The sequence below is a fragment of the Microdochium trichocladiopsis genome (genome assembly GCF_020744255.1).
Source record: "Microdochium trichocladiopsis strain MPI-CAGE-CH-0230 chromosome Unknown B0I36scaffold_10, whole genome shotgun sequence".
Lineage (NCBI taxonomy): Eukaryota > Fungi > Ascomycota > Sordariomycetes > Xylariales > Microdochiaceae > Microdochium > Microdochium trichocladiopsis.
In genome coordinates this window covers 2,566,456-2,578,051 of record NW_025763553.1, presented here as the reverse complement: position 1 = coordinate 2,578,051, position 11,596 = coordinate 2,566,456, and the positions used below count along the sequence as shown (strand labels likewise).

General features: G+C 53.0%; 3 protein-coding genes across 3 annotated transcripts; 2 read left to right on the top strand and 1 right to left on the bottom strand.

Moving 5' to 3' along the window:
* Positions 1-2: 2 nt before the first annotated feature.
* B0I36DRAFT_252258 (uncharacterized protein) lies at positions 3-951 on the top strand (the record flags this gene model as incomplete). The annotated part of the gene is made up of 4 exons (XM_046150676.1): positions 3-172; positions 238-475; positions 525-679; positions 786-951. 4 exons carry the CDS (start codon positions 3-5, stop codon positions 949-951), a joined length of 729 nt encoding a protein of 242 aa, XP_046007729.1.
* A 1,456-nt stretch (positions 952-2,407) lies between these two features.
* B0I36DRAFT_32743 (putative RNA interference and gene silencing protein) lies at positions 2,408-5,751 on the top strand. Its single transcript, XM_046154475.1, has 3 exons — positions 2,408-2,658; positions 2,722-4,192; positions 4,245-5,751. The coding sequence occupies exons 1-3, from the start codon at positions 2,504-2,506 to the stop codon at positions 5,715-5,717; spliced, it is 3,099 nt and encodes a 1,032-aa protein (XP_046007728.1). The 5' UTR covers positions 2,408-2,503; the 3' UTR covers positions 5,718-5,751.
* A 34-nt stretch (positions 5,752-5,785) lies between these two features.
* Positions 5,786-6,100, bottom strand: B0I36DRAFT_435315 (uncharacterized protein; the record flags this gene model as incomplete). Its single annotated transcript, XM_046162758.1, has 1 exon — positions 5,786-6,100. One exon carries the CDS (start codon positions 6,098-6,100, stop codon positions 5,786-5,788), a length of 315 nt encoding a protein of 104 aa, XP_046007727.1.
* Between the last annotated feature and the right edge of the window lie 5,496 nt (positions 6,101-11,596).

The following is an 11,596-nucleotide window of genomic DNA, read 5'->3' as shown; positions in this document are numbered from 1 at the left end:
CCATGTCCTCGTCGCGGCAAAGACGCCCTGACCCAAGCTCTATTGTCGACCGCGCTAGGTCTAACGGCTACCAAAGCAGAAGGCACGAGGAGAACGACAGGCAGAGAGGCCTCCGGAAATTCGATGACAAGACACTGAAGACGCAGGACAGAGTATTGCATATCTACACCACGTAAGCCTTGCTCAACCAAAGAAACGGGCTGCTCCTAACGGATACAGATGGTCTTGGGGAAATAGTGACCACCGGGGCAGTTTTGACGACTTCGAATTGCAGGCCCTTCGCCCAGGCGCTCCAGTTCCAGAGATTCACTCACTAAAGGACTTCTGGAGGTTTTACAAAGACCAAGCTCGTGGTCGGCTAAGTTCGCGGCCGACAGTGAGGACTCTTCGCTCCTGCGCGAAATCCTTCAAAGCCGGATTCCTGCGGCGGACTGGGAACACACTGAGCGAGGCGGACACAGCAGAGATTAACTCGGTACGGACCTCCTTTGCCCTTATCCCCGCAATACTAACGTACTTTGCAGTGGATGCTTAACGTGCTATCTCAGGAGGAGCATAGTGGCGTTCGGGACCTAGAGATGCCGAAGTACAACTATCAACACGAAGATCTCGATCGAAACATCTCAACCTTATGGACGTCCGCCGAACTCGGTTATATTCATGAACGCAATCGTCTCCAGTTCCATTTCTTGCTGCTTCTGTTTTGCAACAGTGCAGGTCGATGCGGCGCTGTCTTCAACAAAGGCCTGCCCTACAAGGTAAGCCTCGGACCTTCTACGAACAAGATCTGATATTCACATATTCACATCACAGGATATACGCCTCGTTCTAAAAAGGACCGAAGGCAAGCCTCACTTTCTGTACAGGCTCGATCAACGTCATGTGAAGAACAATAAGGATCCGACGAACAAGAAGTACGTCATCACTGGACTGGTATCAGGCCAATGCTAACATGGGGTAGATTTGGTATCACAGGCTACGAGCATGCGGTTCTTCGTTACGACGTTGTCTTTCTCCTTATCAACTTTGCGATAGCAGATGGGGCTTTGGATCGCCATGCTTTCATGCGCATCATAGATGGAGAGGGCGAGGGCCCTATCGAGTGGCTTCCCGAAGCTCAAGATCGCTTCACCTGCCAAGCTCTCGACAGTAGCGGGAATTGCCATCCAAGCAAGTGGATGACCGGATCGACGCTCGACAGTATCTTTGCGCGCGTACTGATGAAGGACTACAACTACAGCAAAGCCTCTGTGCACGCCATTCGGCGCCAAGTCGCCAAGGGGTTGGATGGTACGTATCTGTTCGCATCTATGTGAGCAAGGCGCTAAGTATTGGCTAGAACGCTATACCGAAACGGAGCGGTCACAGCATGTTCTGCATACTGATCCCCGGATCATGGGACAAAGTTACGTAGCTTTTGTTTCATCTTGTGACACCGTTGCTGTATGACGCCTAACCCCAGGCGGCATGAGCATTTACGACCCATAGCCTGGATTGCGGTGCACATTTTGCCAGGCCAGAGAAATGAGGTACATCAATTTGTGTGGAAAGCGCTAGTAAATTAATGTATCCTTATTCTTTTGGAGACTGGTGTGACGACCCGACCAACAGGGGAACTGTTTGGGGCTAAGGTAACAAACAGGCCCAGCACAAACAAGGCCGCAGGATCAGGCCAGGGACAAGGGCGGACCAGCGAAGGCTGGCGGGGAACACGTTATGTAAGCACCTCCACTTACGTCAGCAACCGACAGTGGGCAGTCGCACCGCGACCACCACTCGTCGGCCATCCGACGACAAGTCGTCGGCACGCGACACAATGGTGTCGCGGGACACCAGGCACGATGAAGGACAAAGGATATATAGAGCCAGGAGGATCTCCTTGTAGACAGTCATTACCTTTGTACTTCAGCGATCAATCTAAGTATCACTCTTACCTTTCACTTGACCTAGTCACTCAATTGACCCAAGCGTGATATCTCGCAAGAGACACGAACGACAAATCCCAGAGAACACGACAGCACGGAGTCAGTATTGCATGAGGCTGCTACTTGCCTTATCCAGGACATAAACCCCTAGCGCCCGGTCAGACGGTTGACCCCGGAGATCGGATCGTGACAACTGGTTGGTTGGGATGCCAGTCACGTGATGCAATTTGGGCCAGTCAGAAACGTTAGTGGCAGTGATGTAAGGCTGACGTCTGCAGTCGGGGTCGGGGCAACCCTCCCCACGAAACGCCATGGGTGACAGCAGCCGTTTTCGGGCATCTATGTCCAAGGCTTCAGTCAATATATACCAGTCACCGCTGGCCATTCGATCCCCAATAGGACCGTCTGATGGGCCGGAGATATGTGGTCATTGATATAAAGCCTCACCATTCTTCCCTTTACACTCCTTGCACTAGTGCACACCGGCTAGCTCCTTTTTCTCCTGCTCTGGTTTCAGTTTTGATATCTGACGTTCCAGAGCCGAGATATCTTCTCGGTCCTACTCACCTATTCCTGTTATGTCCGCTCCAGGTCGTGGTGGCTCGTTTCGTGGTGGCGGCGGAGGACGTGGCCCTAGACGGGGAGGTTTTGGGGGTGATTCTAGTAGAGCCCGCAGTGCCCGTGGAGGCTTCCAGGGCAGAGGAAGGGGCGGCGTGACTGTTTCGGTGTTCTCGTACGTATATCTAGCATGGTTTTGCCCCTCTCCTCCACGACTCTACTGACACCAACGATGGAGGACTCCCGATCGAATCATCCCTGTTCCAAACACGATTGTCGCGAAGACCGAAGATGCCCTTCTGGCCGCTACCAAAGGTGGCCTTAGTCTCGCAGGCTCAAAGTTACGAGAGGGGTTTCCTTGTCGTCCCGGCTTCGGCACGAAAGGCACACCCGTGACGCTGTGGGCCAACTATTTCGAAATGTGTCCACCCCCAAAAGTCATGTTCTACCGATACGATATTGCTGTTTCACCCGCGGTCGCCGGAAGAAAGCTTAGCCAGGTCGTCAGGCTGTTACTGGAGTCCGAAGAATTGATGGAATTTCGACTGGATGTGGCCACTGACTTCAAGTCAACTCTTGTGTCGCGTCAGAAGTTGCCCGCGGATGAGACGGTTGCCAAAATCCAGTACCGCTCGGAAGATGAGGACGAACCTCGACAAAATGCCACCCAATACGAAGTTCGTCTCCTATACACGAATACCTTGAGTGTCTCGCATCTGATCGAGTATCTCACATCTACGAACATAAGCGCGCGGTTCAACGACGCTCAGTCTCTGGTTCAGGCCTTCAACATCTTCCTCAACCATCACTCAAAGCTGACGGGGAATTTGGCTACGATTGGGGCTAGCAAGAAATTCTCTCTAGCCGATAACGCGGATAAGTGGGATCTTGGCACAGGATTGACGGCAATACGAGGCTTCTTTTCGAGCGTGAGGGTGGCAACCTCCCGCCTCCTCGTCAATGTGAATGTCAGCCACGGTGCCTTTTATGAAGCAGGGCCGCTGGACAAGATCATGTTCATGTACTACTCTGCTCACCAAAGAAGCAAGTACAAACTGAACAACTTCCTCGCGAAGCTGAAGGTGGGGCCTATTCACCTGCCAGAAAGGAAGAACAAAAAGGGTGAAATCGTGCGGAAAGTCAAGACCATTGTTGGCCTCGCCAACACGAATGACGGACACGGCCTCCAGCACCCCCCAAGGGTAAAAGAGTTCGGTGCAGGTCCTAAGGATGTGGAGTTCTGGCTCGAAGGCGGTGGGGGAGGCCAGCCGGCCAGCTCACCAGGAGCTGGAAGTCAGGAGGAAGGTAAAAAGAAAAAGCAGAAATGGAAACAGGCAGGCCCTTCCGACAAGCCATCGTCGACCTCGTCCAGTGGCGGATACATCAGTGTTTACGAATTCTTTTGGACCAGTGAGTCTCTGAATGCCTGCTGGGGAGCTCATTTTATAATAACTGTCCGAATAGAATATAATTGGCAGACCAACCCCATGATCCCCATCATCAACGTCGGTACACGAGATACCCCAAGCTATCTTCCACCTGAGGTCTGTGTCGTCGTTCCAGGTCAGAACTCAAACTCAAAGCTCAACCCCGCGCAAACCCAACAAATGATACAGTTTGCTGTACGGAGCCCATGGGAGAATGCTGCTTCAATAGTCCGCGATGGTTTTCAAACAGTTGGTCTTTCATCACAGGCGAACGTGCTTCTGGTAGGTAACACCCTCTTTATCGCTGCACACCGCGACTCACTCTTTATGACAGGATCGGTTTGGCGTATCGGTCCCACCTCAGTTGATCACTGTGTCAGGGAGGGTTCTCAACGAGCCTAAGGTCTTGTACAAAGAGGGGAAGCCTGCCCCGGTGCGCTCTGGCAGCTGGAATATGGTTAACGTGAAGTTAAACACCACCGGGACTATGACGAATTGGTCGTACCTACTCATTTCGATATCTGATCGGCGGGACGCATTTGATCAAGCAGGTCTCATCGCTATGCTCGTCAAGTTTCAAGAGGCTTTGCGCAAAACCGGAATGGTCGTGGCCCCCCCGGCTCTGGGACGAAGACTAGTCCTGAGAGACCAGGATGACCCGGAGCTCGACAACGTCTTCAAATTAGCTGCCAAGTCCTTACACCTGCTTTTCATTATCCTACCAGATACCAACCCCCTCTACAACAGGATCAAACACTGCGGCGACGTTAAGTACGGGATCCAAACTATCTGCGTTGTTGGCCATAAGATTGCCAAAGAGAAGGGCCAGGACCAGTACTTCGCCAATGTCGCCCTGAAGCTCAACCTGAAACTGGGCGGAAACAACCAGCTACTCGATAAACCACGCCTTGGTATAATCAACGAGAATAAGACTATGGTTGTCGGTATTGACGTCACACACCCGTCTCCTGGGTCTAGTTCTCGCGCGCCAAGCATCGCCGGGATGGTTGCCAGCGTTGATAGGTGGCTTGGCCAGTGGCCTGCAGTTCTCCGGGTCCAGGCCGGCGCTCGCCAGGAAATGGTCACGGACCTGTCAGACATGCTTAAATCACGCCTCCAGCTGTGGAAAACCAAAGGACACCACCAGTCCCTGCCCGAGAATATCTTGGTATACCGTGACGGCGTCTCCGAGGGTCAGTATGACAAAGTCATCGATGAGGAACTTCCGCGGCTGCGCAAGGCATGTACGGAGGTGTATCCGACCTCTGACCAGAAAAAGGACCTCCCACATTTCACCATCGTCATTGTCGGTAAGCGTCACCACACGCGATTTTACCCGACCAAGGAAGCCAACGCCGACCGGTCCGGCAACCCGAAGCCCGGCACCATCGTCGACCGCGGTGTCACAGAGGCACGTAACTGGGACTTCTTCCTCCAAGCGCACGCAGCCATCCAGGGCACCGCGCGTCCAGGGCACTACGTTGTCGTGCTCGATGAGATCTTCCGAGCTCGCTACGCCAAGACGTTGCCGCCGGACTGCAGCAACGTGGCGGATGTGCTTGAGGACCTAACGCAGAGCTTGTGCTATGTGTATGGGCGTACGACCAAGGCAGTCAGTCTGTGTACGCCGGCTTACTATGCTGATATTGTCTGTGAGAGGGCTAGGTGCTATCTGAGTGGTGTGTTTGACACGCCGACACAGTCCGCGGAGCCGTCACTGGCCGGAAGTCAGACGGAGGGGTTGCAAGTTGGGAATGAAGATGTGAGGATTCATGAGAAGTTGAAGGATACCATGTTTTATATTTAAGCAGCGGAAGAAGCGGGGAAGCTGGGATCTTGCAGTCCTTGATTTTGGTCACGGAATTGAGGGATGCTCTATTCGGCCACTGACTCAAACTTTCGCCTGGATGCGAATTTTAGCCTCAGGTTCAGAACTAAAATGGCCCAGTATTGCCTGGACACACCCACTGTTGGTACCCATGCTCGGGAGGATGGCTCGTGGACAACGAAGTGTTCTCCGATGCGACCAGCGATGTAGGTATTTGTGTCATTATCCGCCCAGCGGTAGGGATCACGCCTTTCGTCCCAAAAGTGATCGAAGAGCAAGGTGACGGCATCGGCTTCGCGAGGCAACGCACAAATTATGGCACTGTGGAATTGCGTGCGGTCATGAGGTGGTTGGGACGCCATTGTGAAGTTGTCGAGTGCAGAAAAGTGAACGTGCCAAGTGAATAGGCTGGGGTTGTTTAAATACCGTCACGTGAGCGGTTGGTTGGCTGTATCAGTGTTGGTGACCTGCACGGGCTGCTGCAGGTCGAGCTCGCCTGAACACGAACCGTGACCTGCTGACGCGCAGCAATCAAGTCACCAGGCTCAGCTACGGCACAACGCAGGCCATCGCGTCAAGACCTGGTCGCAACCGTGTCGAGACGCGTCGCTGGCGTGTTCGTTCGCGTGTTGGAATTGTCGGGATGGACATCCACGGCCAGACAATCCAGAATGGCGGCTCCGGAAGTATCGCAATCGGCCGCGACAACATCGCTGTGACGGGCGACTTGTACATGGGTTCGTTAGCCCTATTCCTTCACCTCAATCGTTAATAACGTAAATACAGGAAGCAACGGCCCCGGGGAAGACGCTGCGTGTCTTAGGGACCTTCGAGCCACCGACCCGCGCCATGATAAGATACGAATCGAGCAAACAAAAGGTGGCCTCCTCCCAGCCTCGTACCGCTGGATTCTGGACAACGCCGAGTTTAGACAATGGCGCGATGACCCAGAGACACGCCTGCTCCGGATCATGGGCGACCCTGGCAAAGGCCAAAGCATGCTCCTCTGCGGCATCATCGACGAGCTGACGCCAGTCACCGGCAGGAGCCTGTCCTATTTCTTCTGCTAGGACACTGACGCGCGTATCAACAGTGCGACAGCTGTGCTTCGGGGGCTTATCTACATGCTCGTTGGCCAGCAGCCGTCGCTGATCGGACACCTGCGGAAACAGTACGACCACGCCGGCCGAGCTTTGTTCGAGGATGCGAACGCCTGGATTGCGTTGTCCGAGATTTTAACGGACATCTTACGGGACCCTGCGCTTCCGCCGGTCTTCATAGTCATCGATGCCCTCGATGAATGTACGAAGGACTTGCCGAGTCTGCTGGGCTTCATCTCTCGAACCGTAGGGAAGTCTCCGGCCAAGTGGCTCGTATCGAGCCGCAACAACATCGACATCGAGCGCAGGCTGCGTCTAAATCCTTCGGGCGCTCGGCTCAGCCTTGAGCTGAGAGAGAACGCAGAGCAGGTCGCACACGCGGTCGACGCATACATTGACTATTGTGTCTCCCAGCTGCTTGTAATTTCGGATGTTGCGCTTGAAGGCCAAGTTAAAGACACGCTGCGCCAGAAGGCTGATGGAACATTTCTCTGGGTTTCCCTTGTCGTCCCGGAGCTCCGCGACACAATGAGCTTGGACATGTTAGAGGTCATTGATGAGACGCCGTCCGACTTGACAAGCGTCTACTGCAGGATGATGGACCGTCTTCAGCGGCTACCACGTGGTTCGGGTCGCTGCCTGGAAATGCTCTCGGTCGTTGTAACAGCATATCGCCCACTTCATCTCAAAGAGCTGCGCGTTCTGTCTAAATTGCTCGAAAGATGTAGCACAGACGATTGCAGACAGGCAGTGGCCATGTGCGGGTCCTTCCTTACAGTCCGAGAGGAGCACGTATACATTGTCCACCAGTCCGCCAAGGACTTCTTGTCCGCAGACGCCTCACTTTTTATATTTCCTTCGGGAGTGGGAAGGGTGCACCACGGAATAGTATACAGGTCGCTCCAGTGCTTGTCCACGACGTTACGGCGAGACATATACAACCTTCGTCAGCCCGGTGCTGCAATTGAGGACGTCATTATACCTTCTCCGGATCCACTCTTCGATGTTCGGTACGCATGCACCTACTGGATACGCCACCTCCTCGAGCCGAACGCTGGATTGCAGGACGACGACATAATGAACTCAGTCGCTACATTCCTTCGGATCCACTTTCTCCATTGGCTCGAGGGTCTGAGTCTTGTGAAACAACTGCCTGGCGCTGTTGTGTCCTTGAGCAGACTTGCCAGTGAGTTACTAGCGCATCGACCACTCGAGCTTCGAAACACAGGACACGTTGTCCCGTACTCGACGATTGACATGGAGGAAAACAGTCTACATGGCTTTCTTCAGGATGCACACCGCTTTGCTACGTACTATCGATGGATAATTGAGAACCATCCGCTACAGGTCTATGCGTCTGCATTGGTGTTTAGCCCTGCGCGCAGCCGCGTTAGGATGACTTTTCAACACGAAGAACCGACTTGGATCAAAATGAAGCCGGCCATGGAAGATCAGTGGAATGAATGCCTCCAGACGCTGGAGGGCCATAGCGATGCGGTCAACTCGGTCGTGTTCTCGCACGACGGCTGCCGGCTCGCGTCGGCGTCGGGCGACAAGACCGTCAAGGTGTGGGATGCCACTACGGGCCAATGCCTCCAGACACTCGAGGGGCATAGCAGTTGGGTCACCTCGGTCGTGTTCTCGCACGACGGCTGCCGGCTCGCGTCGGCGTCGGGCGACAAGACCGTCAAGGTGTGGGATGCCACGACAGGCCAATGCCTCCAGACACTCGATATGGGGATGAAAGTATCTCATATCGAGTTTAACAAACAAGGGGACTGCCTCCACACTGATCTTGGCACATTTACGCTTTTACCTACGGCATTAGAACAAGCCTCTTCGATCTTATCCACGCCCTTTTCACATTCGTCTTTGAACGGGCAGCGTCGTGGCTATGGTCTAAGCGCAGATCGCACTTGGATTGCTTTCGACGATGAAAAATGGCTCTGGCTACCACCAGAGTATCGTCCTACTGTATCAGCCGTAGGTAAGAGGAGGGTAGTTGTTGGATGTGCGTCTGGCCGCGTGCTACAATGGGCATTTTAATGCGAGATTTTGCTTGGATTGCGGGTAGCCTACTAGGTCGTACTTCTAACTTTTTCCCTGCCTTTTCTTTCCATTCTTTATTCCATGTTATTTAGGGCATTAGTATGTCGGCAGTCGGACCCGTCTAGCTAGGTAAAAGTGGCTGACTATGTAGGATACTACATTATTGTAGCCGAGCTTATATTCTACACGTTCGGTGAATGGCTCTCACTAGTTGAGCCATACCAAAAAAGATGGTAATAGGTGCCTCCTCAGGCAAAGCTCCTGTGCCCACACTGTCCTTACACTTTTATCTCGCATCGCGGGCGCATCGCCAACGCGTCGTGTTTGAGCCGGAGTCGCAGCACCTCACTACCTTGTTATGCCTTATTTTCTCACCCCGCATATATCCAGTGTAGCAGTGATGAGTTGTTAGGTTGGACAGGAAATAGAAGGAGAGGAACCGTTGCACTTAATCCGTGATCCAGATTCAGGTAGCGGCTTGGAACAAAAAATGTTCCAAACCAGCAGCCACGGTTCTAAATCCGTACTATTGTACCGGAACTCGCTATATGTAGGTCGCTAGAAAGCCCCCCCTGATGTTGGCCATAGGACAACGAGATAGCTGTAGCTAGCTTTATGTGTGCGATAACGTAAATGCATAGCGAGTGGGCCAGCATAGCGAGTGGGCCACCTCCATCACTTCACTAGAATTCCATCTTCTAACACATCTTACTCAACAACCAGCCATGGAGACCCCTTCTAAAGATAACCAATTGAATCTCGCTCTTCAAGCTATGGACCGTGATCCTTCCCTTTCTATACGCCGCGCAGCTGCAATCTACAACGTCTCTCGAACAACGCTTACCCGCCGCTATAAGGGGACGCCTTCTCGACGCGATAGCCTACCAAATTCGATGAAATTAACAGAGCTAGAGGAGCAGACGATTGTCGACTATATTCTCGACTTGGATGCGCGAGCATATCCTCCTCGGCTAAGTGAGGTTGGAGAAATGGCGAATCGACTGCTCGATAAGCGGGCTGCGCCACGCGTCGGTCCACGATGGGCGTCAAACTTCGTTAAGCGACAACCACAGCTCCAGACGCGTTTCTTTCGCAAGTACGACTACAAGAGAGCCCAATGCGAGGATCCCGACGCGATAAACGCGTGGTTTCGGCTTGTGCGGAACGTAGTCGCGAAAAACGGCGTAGCGGACTCCGATATCTACAACTTCGACGAGACAGGCTTTCAGATGGGCGTTATCGCGACCGGGATGGTCGTTACAAACGCGCAAATACGGTCGAACGTTAAGATGAAGCAACCAGGTAATCGGGAATGGGTTACGGTAATCCAGGGCGTTAGCGCGACTGGATTCTACGTCCCGCCGTTCGTAGTATTTGCCGGCAAATATCACCTCTCGACCTGGTACCAAGATAACGCGATTCCTCGCGACTGGAGAATCGTAACATCCGCAAACGGCTGGACTACAAACGAAATTGGTCTAGATTGGATTCGACATTTCGATCAGCACACAAAGTCGCGAACAAAAGGCGGTTATCGCCTCCTCGTCCTCGACGGCCACGAAAGTCACCACTCGGTCGAATTCGAGCCCTACTGTAAGGACAACAACATTATTACGCTCTGTATGCCTCCTCACTCGTCTCATATACTCCAGCCTCTCGATGTTGGCTGTTTTGGTCCGCTGAAGAAAGCATACGGTCGGCAAATTGAGCTTAAGATGAAGGCGGGTACAACGCATATCAGCAAGGAGGACTTCCTCCCCTCGTTTTTAGCGGCATTCCAGCAGACAATGACGGAAAAAAACATCCAGGGAGGCTTCAGAGGGGCGGGACTTGTACCCTATGACCCTGAAGCCGTTTTATCCAAGCTCGATGTGAAGTTCAAGACGCCAACACCCTCGAGGACGCCTCGGACGTCACCGGAGCCATGGACTTCCCGAACGCCCACCACCGCTATGGAAGCCCGTTCACAGTCTAATTTCATCAAACGTCGGATCTCTCGTCAGCAGGGAAGCTCTCCAACGTCAATTATTGAAGCAGTTGAGCAGTTCACGAAGGGAGCAAAGGGGATCATGCACCGGTTCGCCCTAATGGAGGCAAGGATGAAGATGCTTGAAGACGAGAATGCAGTACTTAGTAAGCGCCGGAGAGCTAAGAAAACACGTCTCCGGAAAGGCCAGAGCATGACTCTAGGCGAGGGACAGGACCTTATAGCCCAGAGAGAGGTGAACACTCAAATAACACAGGAAACGCAAGAAAATCGAGGTCATGCAGGCGGCACTACGCCAACGCAGCGCCGCTGTGGTACCTGCGGGATGACTGGCCATAATGCGAGAACTTGCCAAATAGTTACTCTAGGGTCTGAACTCGAAGATAGCGATTAGTTTATATCAATTCAAGACGTTTTGGTTTTGCTGACGAGGTTTTGATTCTCGAGATGTGGTGGGGGTGGCCCACTCGCTATGCTGGCCCACTCGCTATGCATTTACGTTACCAGTAGACACAAAAGCATCAGTTAGCGATAGGCTCTGGTACTTCCCTTTGGCTCCTTCTGCCCCGAAGCGGAAGTCTCAGCACATCGTCTATATAGTCAACCTGCTCACCCTCGCGTAGGAGAGAAGTACCGGAAGCTTTTTCGCAATTCTGGAGACCCAATACATAACCTTAACGTTGCAGCCTGCCCAACTAGGTGCGCTGTTTCTGTATAAATCT